The sequence below is a fragment of the Taudactylus pleione genome, unplaced genomic scaffold (assembly GCF_031769625.1).
Source record: "Taudactylus pleione unplaced genomic scaffold, aTauple2 ptg000066l, whole genome shotgun sequence".
In the NCBI taxonomy this organism is placed as follows: Eukaryota; Metazoa; Chordata; class Amphibia; order Anura; family Myobatrachidae; genus Taudactylus; species Taudactylus pleione.
In genome coordinates, this window is record NW_028284468.1 from 4,158,365 (window position 1) to 4,182,468 (window position 24,104).

The 24,104-nt window shown below is 49.4% G+C and overlaps 1 protein-coding gene across 1 annotated transcript; it reads right to left on the reverse strand.

Moving 5' to 3' along the window:
• Positions 1 to 11,434: 11,434 nt before the first annotated feature.
• Positions 11,435 to 17,729, reverse strand: LOC148534386 (uncharacterized). The gene is made up of 2 exons (XM_088466794.1): positions 17,627 to 17,729; positions 11,435 to 12,294 (listed from the first exon to the last, which is right to left on the reverse strand). Exons 1-2 carry the CDS (start codon positions 17,727 to 17,729, stop codon positions 11,435 to 11,437), a joined length of 963 nt encoding a protein of 320 aa, XP_088322920.1.
• Between the last annotated feature and the right edge of the window lie 6,375 nt (positions 17,730 to 24,104).

The window sequence follows — 24,104 nt, forward strand, 5'->3', positions numbered from 1 at the left end:
GAGTACACACTGGAGGGGGGGCAACTCAGGTAAAATAGAGCCAGTTTGTACAGGGACCTCCAAATTGCTTCTTTTTCCTGCCAGTACAGGTACGGACTGTCTGACATGCCTACTTGGATGCTGTCACCGCTGTAATCCTTTAACAGACAGACGCACGCTTGTCGCTGCTGCTTTAAGGATGCAGGTGCGGCTACAGCCCACACATTTCACAAAGACAGAAAAAAAAAGAAGAATTTTTTTATTGTTTGTGGAGCGCACTTTGAAGGTTACACCACCCTTTAACAGACAGATGCACGCTTGTCGCTGCTGCTTTGAGGATGCAAGTGCGGCTACAGCCCACACAATTCACAAAGATAGAAAAAAAAAGAAGAATATTTTTATTGTTTGTGGAGCACACTTTGAGGGTGTCACCACCCTTTAACAGACAGACGCACGCTTGTCGCTGCTGCTTTAAGGATGCAGGTGCGGCTACAGCCCACATATTTCACAAAGACAGAAAAAAAAGAAGAATATTTTTATTGTTTGTGGAGCGCACTTTGAGGGTGTCACCACCCTTTAACAGACAGACACACGCTTGTCGCTGCTGCTTTGAGGATGCAGGTGGAATCTAGACGGGATTTGGAACCGGGGACACACTACCTCCATCAATTGTCTAAATCCCACTGCACTAATGGCGGATACCAGACGCACGTCTAACACCAACATAGCAGTCAAGGCCCCAGTTATACGTTTTGCTTCAGGATGACTGCTGTCGTACTTCATCCTCATCGCTAGGGACCAGTGCCAGATTAATGTCCACATGGGCCTGGAGCTGAAATTTATGAAGGGCCTAATGTGTGTCGCCAGGGCGGTGTGACCAGTGTTGTATGGGTGTGGTCTACACAGGTGGTGTGGCCTGTGCTCCTGAGTGCCGCCTTCGTTTGCCTCATGTATGTATATCTTTATATATATATATATATATATATATAATGTATATATACACACACAGTATATACGCACACATGGTGGAAGCTAGGCTTTCTGTCACCTGAGGCAAAGACTCAGCTTGGCATCCCCACCCATTGGATAGTAGTCACTTCACTGCTTGAATACAGACGTCAGCATTGTAATTGTAATCTAATACCTCTTTTCCACTGCCCAAAATACCTGGGTTATTGCCGTGTCAACCCGGCAGCGGCTCAGAGGAAAAGGGTCCTAGGAGGCTGTAATCTCTCTCTGCCCAGTGACAGCTGTCACAGACAGCCTCCCAAATGACTGCCCCCAGTAAGAAGGACCCCCTCCCCTGGTGCCCGGTTTGCTCCGGTCCGGCATTCAGGGTGGAGTTTCTGGGACTTAGTGATGCCGTCATCGCCAAGCGCCAGCACAGCACCCGGGTGCAGTGTGAACGGAATCGACCGGGTCAACGCCATAATGGAGAAGGGGTAAATCCCGCATCTGACCCGGCTTGGAACCATGTTCCAAATCCCGTGTCAGACCCAGGATTTTTGTTGGGGTATAAGTTCCTAGTGCATAACCAGAACTACTTCTGCTAATAGAGTATAAATTTAGAGGGATATGCTTTAAAAATAAACTAATATAACACTAAGGGGTCTATTTACTAAGCTGTGTTAGGAGATAAAGTGAAGTGTGATAAGGTACCAGCCAATCAGCTCCTAACTGCCATGTCACAGGTTGTGTTTGAAAAATGGCAGGTAGGAGCTGGTTGTCTGGTACCTTATCACCGTTCACTTTATCTCTTAACACAGCTTAAATAGACCCCTAAATAGTAAATAGACCCCTAAATAGGTAAATTATGAGTAGTTTATCAAATGATGTAGGGGCTTACTTTTCAAATAATATTTGGAGGATATTCCCCGAATACACTAGTTTTTGGGAACTACCCCAAAATATTAAGGATCCCTTGAATGTATGAAGGTTCTTCCATTTCTGACAGCAGCTGCAGCCCCCATATGTTTCTATGGGGCTGTGAAGCTGTCAGATGAACCTTTCACATTTCGGAGCTTTCCCCGATAGGATAACGGCATCTCCAGATGGCGTTATCCTATAGTAGCCTATGGCCAAAAATTACAGGGAGAGGCCACCTCAGAAATGGCCTCCGCACATGCGTGGTCTGCTGACAGTGCATGCGCAGGACGGCCCCGGATATAGAAGGGAAATGATTCATTTTGTGATAATTTCCCTTCTTTACACATCGCAGTTCCTGCAGTTGATTTTTTTTGTACATTTGGGGGAAAGTTAATTTCTTATTGCCGCAAATAGTGGCGATAAGAAATTCTAATTATTGGGTCTGAAACCTGATATGCCCCATAGAAATAATTGTAGATCTTATAGTTAAATAAAAATTAGAAATGTATGTTGTGATGGCCTGATACTGGTATACAAATTACACACTTACGACACAACATATAAGATTCATACAAAATAGTCAAATTAAAAAAATTAAAATATAGGCCCTCATTCAGAGCCGTACGCTCTGAGCAGAGCGCACGCTCTGAATGAGGGCCGGGCTCCATTTTCATGGAGCGTCCTCCTGGACGCTCGTATAGCTGTGGGTCACCACCCACAGGCTATACGAGCGTGCATTTTGATGGCCGCGATGGTCGTGACCATCGCGACCATCGAAATTGCGAGCCGGAGCCTGCGGTTGAGGTTTTCAACCGCAAGCTCCGGAGTGATTTTGGCTCTATCAGAGCCAAAATCACTCCCACTGACATCACTAGTGATGTCAGTGGGCCGGCTTCTGACGGGAGGCGTTCCCGTGGGAACGCCCCCGTCAGGGAGGCACGCCCCCGGCACGCCCACCAAAGGGGGCGTGCTGTCAATCAACATTGACAGCACGCCCCCTTTGATCGGACACAAAGAGCGAAGGAAAGTCCTTCGCTCGTCGTGTCTGGCGCATGCGCACGATGGAGCTCCCTCCGTCGTGCGCATACTCAGTGCAGACCATCGACCCACTTGCGAGCGGACAGCCGCTCGCGAGTGGGTCTGAATCAGGCCCATAGTTAAAAAAAGGAAAAGTCCACTCAGCCACTCAATAGGATTAGGCAGTGTAGACAGTGCTTAGAAGCTCCTGTAGAACCCTGTTAGTGAATTATACCCTTCTCACAGGTCCCTAATGTATATGTAAAGTGCTCTGTAACTCTGGGCCTGATTCAGAGCTGCTCGTAAGCGGCCGCTAGTTCGTTCCGAGCGATGTTCGCACATCTGCGCATGCGTATGGGTTGTAATACGCATGCGCGAACCAGTCAGTGCTGTCGGAAATCATGTGCTCGCAAAATAGCGAATGCCTGCTAATTTGAGTGACAGGGTGAGGCGTATGTGGGTGGTAACAGGGGAAGGTGCTTGAAAACGGGGAGTGGAGATCAGAACGCAGGTGTGCCAAAAGGTCAAAACGGGCGTTTTAAGGGTGTGCATAATTAACAAAGCAGCGTCATCGACCACGTCAGTTGGTGTCTTTTAGTCTGAACTGCTCGCATGATTGCGGTAGGAAAATGCAACCACAAGAATAGCGAGCAGTTCATACGCCTTTCGATGTACTCGATTAATCTTATAAATAGCGGAGATGACGTATGATGCGAGCGGCCAGGGGGCGTTTTTAACAAAATAACGACCGCATGTTTTGTTCGCTCGTTCAGACATGGAGGCGTCAACAGACCGCAAAGAGCGAATGGTCACTTTAAATAGCGTCCGGCTCTGAATCAGGCCCTCTGGCCCTGATTCAGAGCCGGACGCTCTGACAGAACGCTCGCTCTGAATCAGGGCCGGCCTTCTTGTTTTTTAGAGCGGCCTCCTGGCTGCTCGCATAGCTGTGGGTGACCACCCACAGCTATAGCGAGCGGCCAGGAAGATGGTCGCGATGGTCAAGACCATTGCGACCATCGGGCTTGCGACGAGACCCTTGTGGTAGGGTCTCATTCATTGCAAGCCCCAGAGAGCTTTTGGCTCTAACAGAGCCGGAAGCTCTCCACTGACATCACTCGTGATGTCAGTGGGGCCGCCCCCAAATGGCAAGCATTCCCTCGGGAACGCCTCCGTTTGGGCAGCCACCCCCCACAGCCCGCCCACCAAACGGGGGAGTATTCACTCAACATCGACAGCTCGCCCCCTTTGGTGCGAGACCTGGAGTGACGGATTACCCATCGCTAGCCAGGTCTCGCGCATGCGCACGACGGAGCCAGCTCCGTCGTGCGCATGCGCTGTGGGCCACCATCGACCCGCTGCAGCCATTTTCCCGGTGACCAGCGCATCCTCTATAGACTCTGGGCGCACTGTGGTGCCCAGAGTCTATAACTCCAGCACTGGCCGCGCACAGCTCAGTGCGCTGCCGGACAGAGAGGAGGGGACCCATGTCGGAGACTGCACACGGGCCCCCTCCTCTCTAGAAACGCCCCTGGGTCCAGGTCACCACCCCCACTCGGTCTCCCAAACGCCACAGTATGGGACTGTGAGTGACCACGCAGGACTCGCATGCACACACCCACAAACATCCTAGATGTACATAAACCAATGGGACTCTGTATATCTCTGAATGTTCTTAAAACACAATATGCTGCCTGTATTACAGACAACTACAAGGAATACAACGAAGTACAGTAAGTAAAAATCGGTTGTACCACTGACTCACCCCTCCTGGGTTGCAGAGTTACTGTACAATGCTGTACTTGGTCCAGGCTCCAGGAACTGCTGCTCCCAGATGGTTTTGCCAGTAAAAAACCAGGGGGCTCCCACACTAGTGGCACATTTTCCAGGAGACCAGGGGAGGAGCTTAGCGAGACCAAGGCATAGCAGCACACTGAGGATACAGTGTCGTATGCCGGGGGCGGAGCTTACTGTGGCCAGGGGGCGGAGCTTACCTCAATAAGTAGGCGGAGCTTAAAGTGACAAGGTGGCTCGCCCGCTGTGGGAAAGGACTTCGGAAAGGCCAGGGACGGATCTTAGGGCAACCAGGAGGCAGCGTTTACCGCGACCAGGAGGCTCCTACACTAATGACACAAGTTTGGGGGCGGGGCTTAGCGCGAGTAGGGGGCGGGACTTCGGTGGTCAATGCGGGGGGGGGGTATGGAGTGGACGATGCCTTTGCCGGTCTGGAGGATAATGTGCTGGGCTGCTGGTGGTGACAGGAACAACTGTTTCTGTCACCACTGTTACTGTGCACTGCAGGGGATCCTGTGTGGGCCTATTTTCATGGGAGGCTTGGAGCTGAAGCTCCACCCGCCCCATTCTTAATCCGGCCCTGGACTCACCCCTCCTGGGTTGCAGAGTTACTGTACAATGCTGTACTTGGTCCAGGCTCCAGGAACTGCTGCTCCCAGATGGTTTTGCCAGTAAAAAACCAGGGGACCAGGGGGCTCCCACACTAGTGGCACATTTTCCAGGAGACCAGGGGAGGAGCTTAGCGAGACCAAGGCATAGCAGCACACTGAGGACACAGTGTCGTATGCCGGGGGCGGAGCTTACTGTGGCCAGGGGGCGGAGCTTACCTCGATAAGTAGGTGGAGCTTAAAGTGACAAGGTGGCTCCCCCGCTGTGGGAAAGGACTTCGGAAAGGCCAGGGATGGATCTTAGGGCAACCAGGAGGCAGCGTTTACCGCGACCAGGAGGCTCCTACACTAATGACACAAGTTTGGGGGCGGGGCTTAGCGCGAGTAGGGGGCGGGACTTCGGTGGTCAATGCGGGGGGGGGGTATGGAGTGGACGATGCCTTTGCCGGTCTGGAGGATAATGTGCTGGGCTGCTGGTGGTGACAGGAACAACTGTTTCTGTCACCACTGTTACTGTGCACTGCAGGGGATCCTGTGTGGGCCTATTTTCATGGGAGGCTTGGAGCTGAAGCTCCACCCGCCCCATTGTTAATCCGGCCCTGCTAGGGACTGTTGGAGGGTCAATTGTTTAGTAAAAGTAGTGGTGTTCCTACTTCCTCTCTGGGATGATGAACAACTCCCAGCAGCAGCAACAGCATTAGGAGGAAATGGTTCTTGATCTTTCCCTATTTTATTTTTATCGGAGAAAGTTTTGTCCTCCATTTATGTTAAATTGATATATACGTGCGGCTAAGGCGCACACAAACACAGAAAATATTTTTTTATTTTTGCTGGAGAGTAGTGCACTTTGTGGGTTACACCACCCTTTAAGAAATGAGCCAGCCGGCTCTTTACTTATGGGACACAGGCGCACGCTTGGCGCTGCTCCTTTGTTGATGCACGTGCAGCCACAGTGCGCACAATTCACAAACACAGAAAATATTTTTTTATTTGGTTTGGAGTGTACTTTGGGGGTTACAGCACCCTTTAACGGTCAAGCCAGCCGGCCCTTTACTTATGACACAGGCGCACGCTTGGCACTACTTTGTTGATGCACGTGTGGCTACTGCGCACACAATTCACAAACACAGAAAATAATTTTTTTTTTGGTTTGGACTGGAGTGTACTTTTGGGGGTTACAACACCCTTTAACGGTCAAGCCAGCCGGCCCTTTACTTATGACACAGGCGCACACTTCGCACTACTTTGTTGATGCACGTGCGGCTACTGCGCACACAATTCACAAACACAGAAAATATTTTTTTTTTTGGTTTGGACTGGAGTGTACTTTCGGGGGTTACAGCACCCTTTAACGGTCAAGCCAGCCGGCCCTTTACTTATGACACAGGCGCACGCTTGGCACTACTTTGTTGATGCACGTGCGGCTACTGCGCACACAATTCACAAACACAGAAAATAATTTTTTTTTTGGTTTGGACTGGACTGTACTTTCGGGGGTTACAGCACCCTTTAACGGTCAAGCCAGCCGGCCCTTTACTTATGACACAGGCGCACGCTTGGCACTACTTTGTTGATGCACGTGCGGCTACTGCGCACACAATTCACAAACACAGAAAATAATTTTTTTTTTGGTTTGGACTGGACTGTACTTTCGGGGGTTACAGCACCCTTTAACGGTCAAGCCAGCCGGCTCTTTACTTATGACACAGGCGCACGCTTGGCACTACTTTGTTGATGCACGTGCGGCTACTGCGCACACAATTCACAAACACAGAAAATTATTTTTTTTTTGGTTTGGACTGGAGTGTACTTTGGGGGTTACAGCACCCTTTAACGGTCAAGCCAGCCGGCCCTTTACTTATGACACAGGCGCACGCTTGGCACTACTTTGTTGATGCACGTGCGGCTACTGCGCACACAATTCACAAACACAGAAAATAATTTTTTTTTTGGTTTGGACTGGACTGTACTTTCGGGGGTTACAGCACCCTTTAACGGTCAAGCCAGCCGGCCCTTTACTTATGACACAGGCGCACGCTTGCCACTACTTTGTTGATGCACGTGCGGCTACTGCGCACACAATTCACAAACACAGAAAATAATTTTTTTTTTGGTTTGGACTGGACTGTACTTTCGGGGGTTACAGCACCCTTTAACGGTCAAGCCAGCCGGCCCTTTACTTATGACACAGGCGCACGCTTGCCACTACTTTGTTGATGCACGTGCGGCTACTGCGCACACAATTCACAAACACAGAAAATAATTTTTTTTTTGGTTTGGACTGGACTGTACTTTCGGGGGTTACAGCACCCTTTAACGGTCAAGCCAGCCGGCCCTTTACTTATGACACAGGCGCACGCTTGGCACTACTTTGTTGATGCACGTGCGGCTACTGCGCACACAATTCACAAACACAGAAAATAATTTTTTTTTTGGTTTGGACTGGAGTGTACTTTCGGGGGTTACAGCACCCTTTAACGGTCAAGCCAGCCGGCCCTTTACTTATGATGACACAGGCGCACGCTTGGCACTACTTTGTTGATGCACGTGCGGCTACTGCGCACACAATTCACAAACACAGAAAATAATTTTTTTTTTGGTTTGGACTGGAGTGTACTTTCGGGGGTTACAGCACCCTTAACGGTCAAGCCAGCCGGCCCTTTACTTATGACACAGGCGCACGCTTGGCACTACTTTGTTGATGCACGTGCGGCTACTGCGCACACAATTCACAAACACAGAAAATAATTTTTTTTTTGGTTTGGACTGGAGTGTACTTTCGGGGGTTACAGCACCCTTAACGGTCAAGCCAGCCGGCCCTTTACTTATGACACAGGCGCACGCTTGGCACTACTTTGTTGATGCACGTGCGGCTACTGCGCACACAATTCACAAACACAGAAAATAATTTTTTTTTTGGTTTGGACTGGAGTGTACTTTCGGGGGTTACAGCACCCTTAACGGTCAAGCCAACCGGCCCTTTACTTATGACACAGGCGCACGCTTGGCACTACTTTGTTGATGCACGTGCGGCTACTGCGCACACAATTCACAAACACAGAAAATAATTTTTTTTTTGGTTTGGACTGGAGTGTACTTTCGGGGGTTACAGCACCCTTTAACGGTCAAGCCAGCTGGCCCTTTACTTATGACACAGGCGCACGCTTGGCACTACTTTGTTGATGCACGTGCGGCTACTGCGCACACAATTCACAAACACAGAAAGTATATTATTTTTTTAGCACTTGGGGGGAGCACCCCTGATGGACAGAGCACCCCCTGGACAACACTACAGCACCCCTTTAGGACTGGGACACTGCACAGGACTTTGGAGTGGACACAGCCCCTATGGAGAACTGACTGCACAACACAGTCCAGCCAGCCCCTATGGACTTTGAAGTAGTGGACACAGCCCCTATTAACAACAGCAGCACAACACAGCCAGCCCCTATGGACTTTGAAGTAGTGGACAACAGCAGCACTACACTACACTACACAGCCCTAACTCCCACCCTCCCTCTTCACTGTCCACAGCCGAGTGAGAAAATGGCGCAGACGCGGGTACCTTATATAGGATCCAAAACCCGCGAGACTCGGAAGGCGGGATGATGACATTTTGCCTCGATTTCAGATCCGAGTCAGGCGGGAAAAGTCGAGCCTGATTCGGATCGGACTCGGATCGGGGGGGTTCGGATTTCAGAAATCCGAACCCGCTCACCCCTATTATTAATATAATTATATTCGAGGGTGGTACAATAAATAAGGTAACAAGACCATTTTATGCGTAAATGTATTCAACTTGTACATATACGGTACGTGTAATTAATACAGTAGCATTGCCTTTGTACAGATTACAGTATTTTTCCACATAGTTCCCATACTTGCCTAAGCACTTGTTCCAACGGTACACTAAGGCATCTATCCCGGCATAGAAGAAATCAAAAAAAATATGATAAAAATAATAAAAGTAAATGAGCTGAGTATGCATAGCAATAAAATAGATAAAGAATGAACAACAAAGAAAATAAATAAAAAATAAAAGTAAATATAAAATGAATTTTATATTTACTTTTATTGTTTATTTATTTTCTTTGTTGTTCACTCTTTATCTATTTTATTTCTATTCATACTCAGCTCATTTATTTTTATTCATTTTTATTGTTTTTACCCCACTTATTTTTATTATATTTATTCAAATTTATCATTTTAACTCACTCTTTGAAACCTACCGTCTAAGTATATTTACTACATTTCAAACATTAGCGCTCGATCTCCTCTCTATACTAAATTTACAGAATATTGAGCAGCTTTTTATACACTGACCAAGTGCAGATAACCTTCCTTGACCAATCCTGGGGTTGTACTGTTAGCTCCGGCAGGGTCACACTTACAATTCATTTCATGCAGTTTTAAGTAGAAAAGAAAAACTTTGTGTAAAGAGCTGGGGAAGTGCACCCTTCAAGCCACCGATTGTTATCTAAAATTGGGCATATAAATTGAGTTCCTTTCTCCAGACATCTCTAGATATGTTTATTGTCCCTGAAGAACATTCACAAATATAGAGTGTGAAAGAAAGGTTCTGAACTGAACGTGCCACACATAACAAATGCTACAGGCATACTAGGAGCCTCTGTTGGATTGCAAAAATATAAACCTCCCATCGTCTGAGGATTGACCAGCGTGTGAATCAGTGACAATAACACATACTCAATTGAAATAAAGACACGGAGACTTGTATTTGGCAGAATTTGTTAGCGATTTATTTAAAAACATATAATGAATTAGTTACTATATTTATTAAATTAATTTAAATATGGTGGCAAAGAAAGAACGGCTAACAAACAGCCCAAGCCTAACACTATAAACACTCTAACCACAACACAATATGCTCAACACTTTTATCTTGACTACCCACCCGGTAAGGTGATGATGCTGCCCCCGGCAGTGTGGTCCAGCAGACTTTAAGAGTCAACGAAGGTGAGCAAAACAATGAGTAAACAAATATTCACAGTGCTAATAGGTAACCTGCCATTCTTTCCCGCCAAAAGCAAGGTTCTGCCAAAGGAACCTTGCACCACCACCATAGAATTAACGCACAGAAACCACAACCTCAAACAGATCCTCAAGAAAAAGAACCAAACCTTCCTCCGCTAAGTGAACCCCGTCAGACCGAAAAAGGTAAGTATACCTAATTTTTATCCTAGGATGTCTGACCACCGCTCCGCCATTCTTCAACACAAATTTTGAAACCGCAAAGCTCACTTTTTTCCGGGCTTCATCAATGGCTCTGCCGTCAAACACACCACGCCAACAATCAATGGCTCTGCCGTCAAACACACCACGCCAACACAATCTAGGGACCATGAAAGACCAGACTATTTTGCAAGCTGGCCATGCCATCACAATCTGACCCAAATCCCCCACCACCGCATGCCTTAACTCCAGAGATGTCCTCTTGCCCAGATAATTCCCGCCTAGATGAATCACCAAGACTCTCGGTAAGCCATACCGCTGAACCTGCTGCAAGAGTTTAGGCTTAAGGCTCTCCCACAACATACCTCTGACCCCTATCCATCTAACTCCACTAGCTCCCGGAAACAACGGTGCCTCCTGCGCCTGCATGAACCTAGCCGCCCAAAAAACAAATGAATGGCCAATTATCCATACAGTACACTCATCAAAAACCATTCCTATAATGAGGGGAAAACAAAGAAAAGATTAAAGTTATTGTAAAATTTTAGCATATTTAATAATGTATATCTAACGGGGAACATATTAGTGAGGATCTGCCAAAAAGAAAAAATTTTGATTTGAATCTAAAAAGATCAACAAGCTTCTGTGCCAATTTGAAGCGACATAAAGACACAAGAGGATAAGTTAAAATAAAAAAAAAGAAAGGGGGGGGTTATCGGATAACACAAATGAACTCGACCAGAGAGAAAACGTAAAACCTGCTGAGGGACATATAATTGTAATTATTAACCAAATAGCCAAATTAAATCCGTCAGATCAGGTAAAAAAAATCATCAAAACTCTCCAGACTCCCACTGAAATCAATGGCGAGTAGATAGTCCCCGAGTAGGAAAGACAGGGGAAAACAAACAAGACCAGGACCAATGACACTTCGTAAACACTTAACAAACCATATGTAACGTGCATGCACAACATTAACCTCAACGATTCGGCCGAATGTAACGCTTATAGCTGGCTGATTTCCACCAGCCCAGAGCCTGAATATGTGACTCTGGAAATCGAAACGAATGTGTGCCGAACTCCCCCGGTGAGAGGCCCACGCAGCAAAGACATCGCCGCAGCATCCAGCTAAACTGAAATTTTGTCAGTGGAAGCCTATCGCCATGCATCAGCCATGAGCCCTCTGCTGAGGGTCTAACAGATGCATAACGAGTGGCCAAGCCGACCGGACAAATTCGACAATCCGCCGAGGGGACCAATGTTATCCAGCGACCACTGCCTAACTGATCGGTCTTAGAACGACGCAATCTGCACAGCAAGGACCTCTCACCCACCTTCACATCCGAACGAAGCATAGTTGAATCCCTCCACTTGGAGGGAGCAACCAATTCTGACACCCGGAAAGCACCATGAAAAGCCATGGAAAAAGCTAACTTAAACCAAAGCGTTTCGAAACCAGAGGCCGCCACGTCCGCAACCGCTCCTAGGATGGACGGTAACAAATAAATGTCTATAGGCCGTCTTTTATCGGGGTTAACTGGCTCAGCGCGCGCCCAACCTTTCAAGGCCCTTGCGATGACAAAACTCCTTGTAAGGTCAGGGATTCCCTTCAATTTGGAGAAAAATGAAATACCTGCCAGGTACTGTGAAACTACCGCTCTTGGTTTGCCAGATACATACAGCTGCCAAATTAAAGCAAGCATCAATTGATGCTGACCCTTACCTCCAAGGCCTTGTCTACGGGAAAAAACTTCCCATTCTTCCCAAGACCGACGGTAAACCTTGAGGGTGCTTGGTGCAATGGACAGTTCCGCTAACCCCTCCAGTCCGGCTTGATAACCTGCCAAACATAAGAGGGGCACAGCACACCATCAATCTCTGCATCAGGAGCCAATGTACGGAACCTACCCCATTGACATCTGGACAGCGCATCGGCAATCCCGTTGTCAACTCCGGGTACGTGTTGAGCTCGAAACAGCACATTATGCGCTAGCACACGCAAAACCAGCAACGACTTTCCTCTCTGCCCATTTATCGCATGCACCACGCCCAGATTGTCACATCTGAACAAAATGCGCTCGCCCCAGACCTCCAAGGCCACCATTATTGGAAACAGTTCTAAGAGCAGCATATCTCTTATCAAACCTGCACGTATCCACTCCTCCGGCCAAGTTGCGACGCACCAGGATCCCCTCAGGTAGCAACCGAACCCCGAAGATCCTGCTGCGTCGGTAAAAAGCTGCAAATCCACATTGTCCACAAGAGGGGATAACCATATCCTGATCCCATTAAAATCCTCCAAAAAGGAAACCCAAACTTCCAGGTCTCTCTTTATTGCTGACGATAAACGGATCAAATGGTGAGGTTTGGAAACCCCCGCTGTGGCCCTCTCTAGCTTTCTGCAAAATACCCTACCCATCGGTATAACTCTACAGGCAAAGTTCATACAACCCAACAGTGATTGGGCCTGCCTGAGAGAAATTTTGCGCGCAACCAAACACTCTGAAATGGATTTTCGAATTTGTCAATTTTATCGCGCGGCAGATGACAGGAGCAAGCCAAGGTATCAATCTCGATACCTAAAAATGACAAACACGAGAGGGGTCCCTCTGTCTTTTTGTCTGCCACTGGTACTCCAAAATGAAAAAACAGCGCTCTCATGGAACCAAGTAACTCGTTACAACGCTCTGACCCAGCGGGCCCCACGCAGAGGAAGTCATCGAGATAGTGCGCTATCCCATGACCCCCACAAGAAAACTCCATGCACCAATAAAGGAAAGTGCTAAATTTTTAAAAATATGCGCAGGAAATCGAACACCCCATAGGCAAGCACTTGTCTATAAAGTATTCAGGGCTGACTCCACATCCATCTTAGCCATGAGGGCCCCGCATCCATGTGCCCTAACGATATTGAGAGCATCATCAAAAGACTGATACCTCACTGAACAGTATTCAGGAGGTATAGCGTCTTTAACCGAGGACCCCGATGGATAAGACAGATGCTGGATCAGCCGAAATTTTCCTGGAGTTTTCTTAGGCACCACCCCCACTGGGGAAAGAATTAGATTCCCCACTGGAGGATGCGCAAAGGGACCTGCCATACGTCCTAATTGAACCTCTTTCTCGACCCTTAACTGAAGAACTTCAGGAAAAAGTTGAGCAGATTGTAAATTTCTTGGGGAACCGACCCGAACTTCCCCTATAACGGGTAAACGAAAACCCAACTTGAACCCGAAAAACAAAAACTCAGCGTCCTGTCTATTAGGGTACCACCCTAGCCACCTAGACATAGCATCCAAACGGATAGGGGTTGGTGCCCTATTTAGCGCCTGCGCTACCTCCCGCTTTGGGAATAACTCCTCCTCCCGACTTGGATCCCTGTTGGGCCGACAACCTGAAGCAATTAGAGGCGGGGTGCGATCCGTTACAACGCAAGCAAAGGTGTCGAAAATGACACCGTTGGCCCTGGGGACAGGAGGCATTATTAAAGGCAAAACATTTACCTTTAAAAGGCGTCTGTGCAGAAAGCCGCCCGGGGCCCATCTGGCGACGCCCCGGGGAGGGATCAGAACTTGGGCGCCACACACCAGACCCCCCTTTATGAGTATCCCCGCCTACCCGAGAATCCTCCGCTCCACCTTTTGGTGGTTGCATGACATCAAGCCACACTTCCACGTCCTTGCACCCAAAATCTAAGCGTTTGGATCCGTCCTGCTTGCGCCTAAACTCCTCATCATAGGTTCTCCAGGCACTGCCCCTGGATTTACGTTGCATCCCATGAATCAGGTGGATATACCTTATTATGTTCAGGTGCTCCCCTGGGCGATCTTTCAAGTAGCATGCTGCGAATACGCAAAACCCAGCAAGCCAGTTATCATAAGAACAAAAAGCTTCCAACCCCACCCCGCCTTCAAGCTTAGCTGCTTTGAAATCTTTTTTGGCTTGCTAAGTTAAAATAAACATGTCCACATAATCGCCCTTCCTGATTTTTTTCTTCCAACAATCGCGCAGACCCCGCAATACTGCTGTATTGTCGCAATGCACCACACCTGGTTGATGCTGACGCTTCTTGGACTTCCGCGCGCTACTACTCTGACGCCACCGCTTAGCCCGCTTATCGCACCTATCAGCCTCCTTGCGCGCATATTTAGCAGCCCTCTTCCGTGCCTTTTTTGCGCTGCTGACAGAAGAAGCCAGAGAAGAAGAGGTTGACAACAAGTCCAAGACAGAGGAAGAAAAGGAGACAGAGTCAGCAACATCATCATCTTCTGAGATCTCACCTGACGATCCGGACTGCTCCCTCCCGGACACAACCGATGATGAAGCCTCCTCAACGCTGAAATCCTGCTCCATAGCCTCGCCCTCAGCAGCATCTGAAAAAGACGATGAAGCCACCCCCTGGGCCGAAACCCTGGGCACGGCCGACACAGCAGGAGAAGACACAGCAGCACTAGCCCCAGACGCCTCTGGTCTTGCCAACTGAGCTGCAGCGGAGCCCATAGCCCTGCAAGCCTGCATGAACTGATCTACCGCTGGCCCCAGAGTAGCAGAAATTGAACGCTGCCTCTGATCCACCCCTTCACTAGCTGCTTGGCTAGGAGCCAATGCCGCAACCACGGGAGCAAAAGCAGATGTCAGTGACGACATCATGGCCACAAAAGATGCAGGGTCAAAGGACTGACTTGCACCCCCATTAGAGACCTGAGTACCCGCATAGCCAGAAACTGCTGCGCCAGACAGGACCCTGTCTGCTGATTGCTGACTAGCCTGCCAATCATCCTCCATATTAAATGCAAGCCCCGCCCCCCTTTCAGCAGCTCTCCCTGTCCTAAAATGGCTGCCTGCCTCCCTGTCTAACAAAGCCCCTAATGTGCTGTCAGGGCTGCCCATCTCCCCTACCTCAACTGCATTATGCCTGGGGAAGTCCCCCCTGCCCCTCCAGGCACAAACAGGGCTATTAGCAGCCCTCCTCACGGTGCGCGTGGGCGCCTGTGACCTTTGAACCCGCGGGGGGCGAGCGTCCACTGTCCTAATCGCGGCAGCTCTGCCCTCCCGCGGGCTCACTATACGCTTCTCCCCGCCGGCGGCTGTGTCCTGCCACCATGTCCCTCACTTCTTGGCGGCCGCAGGTAAGCGTGGCCGCGCCCGGCCGCCCATGACGTCGAGGGGCCACGCGGCTCGCACTGGCCCCTTCAGCTCCCTCTTGGGAGGCAGGAGCCTCCCCAGAACTCCCTGGGCCTTCTTCCTGGACCCGGTAACGGGCAGGGGTGCGCAGAGCGCAACGTGGGCGGGGGATAGCTATGTGTGTGTGTGTGGGGGGGTACGAGTTGGGGTGGGGGTCAAGTATTCCACCTCAATTGGGGGGGGTAGAGGGGACACAAATAGACAGAGAACAAAGAAAGACAGAAAGATAGATGTAGAAAAGAAGAAACAAGAGAGATAAGAAGGGAAAATAAAGAAGTAGTAGATCTGTAAGGATGCAACAAAGCTCAGGTAAGAGCACTTACCCCACCAAAGACAGGAACAAAAGAGGCAGACTCCGCCTCCAACAATCTCTAATATCCCTGCTAAAACCTACAACCCTAAAAACCCATTGGCCCTACATGACACATGATTCCCCACTCCGGTCCGCCCCCAGCCTAGGAGGTTTAACTCTCTCCACTCCTATACAGTCATTTCGTTTATCTTATGTCAAGTGTCTGGACAGAAAAGCAGCATAAAGTGTAATTCAATAAACAAGATTGCAAGCTGTTCTGGTAAATCCTTTAATAGTCACTACTGCTGCTAATTATGACCATGATCATTTCTACCTGTAATCAAAACAGAGTGACTGGACACACAATTTAGCGACAGTAAAACGAGTAACAGTTTATATCACGGTGCAGAGGTGGGTGGGGCCTGATGATGTGAGCTGCATCAGCATGACTCCTCCCACTGCTGCGAGATTATGCGAATTACGCTGTTGTGTAGCATAAGGTGAGGCCTCGAAGCTGCAAATACTGTAGAGGCAGCTGAGTATCTTTGAGCTGCCTCAGTGATATTTTTTACATAAATTGTGGTGATTTCTCTTTTTTGTGGTGATAAAAAAATCTTGCATATCACCAGAAAGGGAGACTGATAAATCTTTGTACTGGACGTTTGTTGCTTTTAACTGAAATAAACTGACATAAAATTCATCAAGCTCCATGGCCATTTTGATAACATTAGTTTAGACTACTGTTGTCAAAATTATATTGCAATAAAAAATGCAAATAATAATTTTATCAATGCAAAAAGGTCAAAACAGAACAGCAGACTTTAGTCAGTGCAGAAGTTCAAATTGGGAGAGCAAAGTGATAGAGTATTATAGAGAGAGAAAATAGCAGAGGGGAAAGTCTGAGGTAAAAGTGTATTTTAGAGAAGAGGATAAATAACATAAAGGACACAAGCCAGCAGGACTGCAGAATGGACTTCAGCTGCAACCAGTCAAATGCCCATGCCTCTACAACAGTTATATCAAGTCCAAGGTGTATACCTTAACAACTAACACCTTCATCCTGCTAACTCTAGATTCAGCCTCAAAAGTCAAAATGAATTGTCCTGACCAGGCAAATCACTTCAGAACATCGACAGCTATAAATATTTAAGTACTTCATGATAAACAGAAAAAAACAGATCAGAGCGCACAAGAATTTGTCTTTTTTATGTAACCCGGATAAGCGGTTAAATAGATATATAAACATAGACATGAGTATAGAGGGCGGGATGCATGACGGATTAATTACGCCGGTATGCATGAAGGAGACCACAAAGGAAAGCTCTCTCTGTAAGAGCTGTCCTTTTCGAAAGAGGGCTTACAGGTCTTTGACCCAGAAGTCCCACTGGTGTCCTTCTGCGCATTCCGTGGGAGATGGGAGGGATCCAATTGGATCTACAGTATGTCACATCACTTTCTGAATAGAAGCCCATAGGCTTCTATAGGGTAACACCATCTGAAGATGGCGTTACCCACCGTATTCAAGCACCAGAATGCATTGCACTGTGGGGCTTGGTGCATATGAGAAATGCGGTCAAACCCCTGGAAACTGCATTTTCGGGGTTTTGACCACATTTCTCACATTGCTGCATCCTGCCCAGAGTGATGTACAATATATGTATAATTTATATACACACGTGCTCAGCTAGATCCTCGCCTGTAGCGCAATGTCTCGTGCCATGCGTGGCACAAGACGGACTCCCATGCTCGGAGACACGCATTTGCGTCTCCATAGGATTGAATGGGAGACGGGCTCCCATGATCGGAGAGGCGCATTTGCGTCTCCATAGAATTGAATGAGAGACGGGCTCCCACGATCGGAGAGGTGCATTTGCGTCTCCATAGGATTGAATGGGAACTCACTCCCGCGATTGGAGATACGCTATAGCGTAGCATAGCGTGATTCGCGGGCACGTTTGTGGCGTGATCAGCCACAATGAACTTGGGTGCATCTGTATTTACAACTTTTGAGGTAAAATAATATTCAGTTCAGAAGTTTTATTTTATACATTGAGCTAAAAACCATGCAGAATTAATATATACATATGTATATATTGTATATACAGTGTAGCTAAGATCCCAGCGGTCAGGATGCTGGCACACAGAATACCGACATCAGACAGAATCACGGTGCCAGAATTCCGACCACCGGCACCCTGACGGTAAGTATTAGGGTTAGGGGATGGTTAGGTTTAGTCACTAGGGGGAAGGTTGGGGTTAGGCTGCAGTGGGGGAAGGGGTTAGGGTTAAGCTGCAGGAAGGGGGGTTAGGGGGAGGATTAAGGTTAGGACACTTACCTAATTGGGTTGGGATTCTGAACACTGGGATCCCATACCCAACTCTATATATGTGCACAGTTTTATGGCTGTATCCACATTCAAATGAGGGCACTCACCACCACATCCAATGTAGAGTTTAAGGTTATTAGCAAGTCATCATTAAAGTCAACATTTCAGACCCAAAGTTTCCTTGTGAAGACAAGTTTACTAGAGGTCAGTGGCGGAACTCCCGGAGACAATGGAGTCGTTTGCCGCCGGGCGCCAGCCCTGAAGGGGGCACCTGGCTCCATTGTCATCCGGGCCGGGCCACTGCTTAGGAGCTACATGTAGAAGGAGCGCCGGTGATTGATCCCCCTCCCCCGGCGCCAGCGCCAGCTGGAGCTCACTCCTGAGCTCTGGGTCCCGCAGTGCACTATGGGAATGACGTCACTCCCATAGTTCCGAGGAACGGGCGCTGGGGACGGAAGGCAGCAGCACTGGAGCGGGGATTAAAGTAAGTGTTATCTAAATTTTTTTTGTGTGTGTGTGCGCGGCGCGGGGAGAGGGGTTTGGGGTGTGCCAGGGACTTAATACAGGTGCATTACTGGGGGGGTGCTCACTACAGGGGACATTACTGGGGGGTGCTCACTACAGGGGCTTACTAGAGGGTGCATTACTGGGGGCGTGCTCACTACAGGGGCTTACTACAGGGGGCATTACTGGGGGGGTGCTCACTACAAGGGCTTACTACAGGGGGCATTACTGGGGGGTGCTCACTACAGGGGGTTACTACAGGGGGCATTACTGGGGGCGTGCTCACTACAGGGGGCATTATTGGGGGTGCTCACTACAGGGGCTTACTACTGGGAGCATTACTGGGGGTGTGCTCACTACAGGGGCTTACTACAGGGGGCATTACTGGGGGCGTGCTCACTACAGGGGCTTACTACAGGGGGCATTACTGGGGGTGTGCTCACTACAGGGGCTTACTACAGGGGGCATTACTGGGGGAGTGCTCACTACAGGGGCTTACTACAGGGCCTTACTACTGAGGGCATTACTGGGGGTGTGCTCACTACAGGGGCTTACTACAGGGGGCATTACTGGGGGTGTGCTCACTACAGGGGCTTACTACAGGGGGCATTACTGGGGGCGTGCTCACTACAGGGGCTTACTACAGGGGGCATTACTGGGGGCGTGCTCACTACAGGGGCATACTACAGGGGGCATTACTGGGGGTGTGCTCACTCTAGGAGCTTACTACAGGGGCATTACTGGGGGCGTGCTCACTACAGGGGCTTACTACAGGGGGCATTACTGGGGGTGTACTCACTACAGGGGCTTACTACAGGGGGCATTACTGGGGGGTGCGCACTACAGGGGCTTACTACGGGGGCATTACTGAAGGGGTGCTCACTACAGGGGCTTACTACAGGGGGCATTACTTGGGGTGTGCTCACTACAGGGGCTTACTACAAGGGGCATTACTGGCGGGTGCTCACTACAGGGCCTTACTACAGGGGGCAATACTGGGGGGTGATCACTACAGGGGCTTACTACAGGGGGCATTACTGGGGGGTGCTCACTACAAGGGCTTACTACAGGGGGCATTACTGGGGGGGTGCTCACTACAGGGGCCTACTACAGGGGGCATTACTGGGGGTGTGCTCACTACAGGGGCTTACTCTAGTGGGCATTACTGGGGGTTGCTCACTACAGGGGCTTACTACAGGGGGCATTACTGGGGGGGTGCTCACTACAGGGGGCATTACTGGGGGTGTGCTCACTGCAGGGGGTTACTACAGGGGGCATTACTGGGTGTGTGCTCATTACAGGGGCTTACTACAGGGGCATTACTGGGGGGTGCTCACTACAGGGGCTTACTACAGGGGGCATTACTGGGGGTGTGCTCACTACAGGGGCTTACTACAGGGGGCATTACTAGGGGGGTGCTCACTACAGGGGGCATTACTGGGGGGTGCTCACTACAGGGGCTTACTACAGGGGGCATTACTGGGGGGGGTGCTCACTACAGAGGCTTACTACAGGGAGCAGTACTGTGGGGGTGCTCACTACAGGGGCTTACTACAGGGGGGCATTACTGGTGGGGTGCATACTACAGGGGCTTACTATAGGGGGCATTACTGGGGGAGGTGTTCACTACAGGGACTTACTACAGGGGGCATTACTGGGGGGTGCTCACTACAGGGGGCATTTCTGGGGGGTGCTCACTACAGGGGCCTTACTACCGGGGGCACTATGGGGGCTTACTACTGGGGGCATTACAGGGGGCTTACTACTGGGGGCTTTATAGGGGGCTTACTACTGGGGGCACTACAGGGGGCTTACTACTGAAGGCATTACAGGAGGCTTACTACTGGGGGCATTACAGGGGGGCTCTACAGGGGCTTACTACTGGGGGCACTAAGGGGGCTTACTACTGGTGGCACTACAGGGGGCTTACTACTGGGGGCCCTACAGGGGGCTTACTTCAGGGGGCATTACTGGGGGCTTACTACTGGGGCACTAGAGGGGGCATTACTGGGGGTGTGCTCACTACAGGGGGTTACTACAGGGGGCATTACTGGGGGTGTGCTCATTACAGGGGCTTACTACAGGGGGCATTACTGGGGGGTGCTCACTGCAGGGGCTTACTACAGCGGGCATTACTTGGGGTGTGCTCACTACAGGGGCTTACTACAGGGGGCATTACTAGGGGGGTGCTCACTACAAGGGCTTACTACAGGGGGCATTACTGGGGGGTGCTCACTACAGGGGCTTACTACAGGGGGCATTACTGGGGGGGTGCTCACTACAGAGGCTTACTACAGGGGGCAGTACTGTGGGGGTGCTCACTACAGGGGCTTACTATAGGGGCATTACTGGTGGGGTGCTCACTACAGGGGCTTACTATAGGGGGCATTACTGGGGGAGGTGTTCACTACAGGGACTTACTACAGGGGGCATTACTGGGGGGGTGCCCACTACAGGGGCTTACTACAGGGGGCATTACTAGGGGGGTGCTCACTACAGGGGCTTACTACAGGGGGCATTACTGTGGGGGTGCTCACTACAGGGGCTTACTATAGGGGCATTACTGGTGGGGTGCTCACTACAGGGGCTTACTATAGGGGGCATTACTGGGGGAGGTGTTCACTACAGGGACTTACTACAGGGGGCATTACTGGGGGGGTGCCCACTACAGGGGCCTTACTACTGGGGGCACTATGGGGGCTTACTACTGGGGGCATTACAGGGGGCTTACTACTGGGGGCTTTATAGGGGGCTTACTACTGGGGGCACTACAGGGGGCTTACTACTGGAGGCATTACAGGAGGCTTACTACTTTGGGCATTACAGGGGGGCTCTGCAGGGGCTTACTACTGGGGGCACTAAGGGGGCTTACTACTGGTGGCACTACAGGGGGCTTACTACTGGGGGCCCTACAGGGGACTTACTTCAGGGGGCATTACAGGGGGCTTACTACTGGGGCATTACAGGGGGCTAACTACTGGGGGCACTATTGGGAGCACTACAACTGGGGGCACTACAGGGGTCCTTTCTATTGGGGGCACTACAAGGGCATTACAACTGGGGGCACTGCATAGGGTGACAACTACTGGAGGTACCGCATAGGGGGACCATTACTGGGGGGCGCTACATAGGCGGGCACTGCATAGGGGGACCTCTACAGAGGGCACTGCACAGGGGACCCACTACTGATCTTGCCTCCGGGCACCTGGGATGAAGTTACGCCACTGCTAGAGGTACAGTATGTCAGCACACTCTCAGCCTTAAACTTATAAATAATGGCAATACAGGGGGAAGACTTGGGGGAGGGACAGTAACATAAAAATATTACGGCTATGTTATATCCCTCCAACCCCCTCCAACCCAGAACAATACAGGACCACTACCGCTGCGAGAGGCTCTATACAGATGCTATAGTACTATACTCTTAAAACAGAGACTGGAGGCAACTTAATATTACATTTAGGACCGTATTCAATTAGGTGCAAAAATTCAGTTTCTGAGGAAAAGTATCGCAAGTGACGTCATTTCGCCTTGCGAAAAGTTTCCCCCGTATTTAATTCCAAAGACTTTTCACCGGTGCGGAAACTCTATGCAATGGGACCTGCGAAAAAGTTTCGCCTATGAATAGGTGTCGAAATAAAGTGCAGAATTGGGGTTTTGGGGTGCAAAGCTGCGGGAACCCCCCTGCACCCTTGGGACAGTCCTCCAAAGGTAAACTGCGTCAAAAAATGTTCCAAAAATTCTTTAGATCACCTCAAAAAAGTACTTTCAATTTGGGGGTGAAAAAGTCCAAAGTTGGGGGACAGCATTAAAATCTAGCGAAATAGACTCCAGGGGGGTCCCCAAGTATGCCCCAGGTGTTTTTAAGTTTGTAGGTGCTTACGGCAGGTGGATTTTTTACGATTTTTTAAACTTCACTTTAGCAACTTAAAAATATGCTAGCACCCATTTTCAGGTTCCCCAAAATTGCTGGAACTACTTATTTTCTGCAAAAAACCTGCTAAATGCTATTCTTCACCACTTATGGAAAGACGCTAAATAGCAGCTGTTGAGAGCATTTAAATACCCCAAATACCTTCAGCAGGGCTATTCGGGGGTATCTAGAGTGATCCCCAATGTCAGTGCATCTTTTGGGGGGTGTCAGGATGATTTCCCCAAATCTGACAGTACTTTTCACATATTAGAGTTTCGCCAGGTCCCGTTTTCACCAATTTGTTATTGAATACGAGGACAAGCGGGCACGCGCGCAATACTTTTTCGCATTGAAAACCAGCGATGTCGGTGAAAAGTCCGGCATGCGAAAAGTACAGGACTTTTTTCGCCTGGAATTGAATATCACGGGAGGCGTGGCCACATCCCCTTAGTAAAAAAAAGAAAGACTTTTTGCATCGCCGGGGAGGGAGGGGTGATTAATGTCCCTCAGCCCTGCGCAAATTCCAGGCAGAATTTCTCCCCAGTACACAGCAGCATGTGCTGGGCTGCTGAGAGGTAGGAGGGCGGGGGGAGTGGCGCTGGCCCCTGCAGCAAGCCCGGGCTTGGGTAATCAGTACCTGCTCCCCCCCTCTCTGCACTCCTGCATATAAATATTACAGTGCAGACTGCTATAAGTCAAGTCAGCTGACAAGAGACACTGGGGTCTATTCACTAAGCCTTTGGAGAGAGATAAAATGGAGAAAGATAGGTCCCCATCAATCAGCTCCTGTCAGTTTACAGGCTGTGTTTGAAAAATTACAGTTAGGAGCTGATTGGCTGGAACATATCTTTCTCCATTTTATCTCTCTCCAAGGCTTAGTGAATAGATCCCACTGTTTCAATCAGTTGTCATGAGATGAGTTAAAGTGCATCTTATAACTAAAGTGGTAAAGAAGTTAACCATACTTCTTTCCAGTTGCAATCAGACTTATAAAGGGACTACGATCACAAGTTCTTATAGGAGTCCTCTTTACGCACCTGGATTTCATAAACAGTTACTGTATCCTTATATATACCAACCCTCCAGAGGATAAAGACTACGTAATAGTACAGTCCTAATTGACACTTACTGTAATACTTACCTTCATGCGCTAACTGTGGGTTAATATTGTAATGTGGGGTATTCTTAATGCGATATGTTCAGTATCCCGGCACAGGGGATGCCGGCATAGAGAATACCGGCACCTGTCAGAATCCCAACTGCCGGCATTGTGACTGCCGGCATCCCAAAGGTACCTAGCGGGGTTGGGGAGAGGGTTAGGTTTAGAGGTTAAGGTTAAGTTCAGGCACCGGGGAGGGACTATTAGGGTAAGGAGAGGGGGAGAGTTAGGATACCTACTGACAGGTGTCGGTATCCTAACCATGTCGGTG

Coding starts and splice junctions, on each gene's coding strand:
- LOC148534386 (XM_088466794.1), bottom strand. CDS start 17,729: ATGGGAGCCCGTCTCCCATTCAATCCTATGGAGACGCAAATGCGTGTC. Junction 12,295..17,626: donor CACGAGACATTGCGCTACAG/GCGAGGATCTAG, acceptor TATGTTTGGCAG/GTTATCAAGCCGGACTGGAG.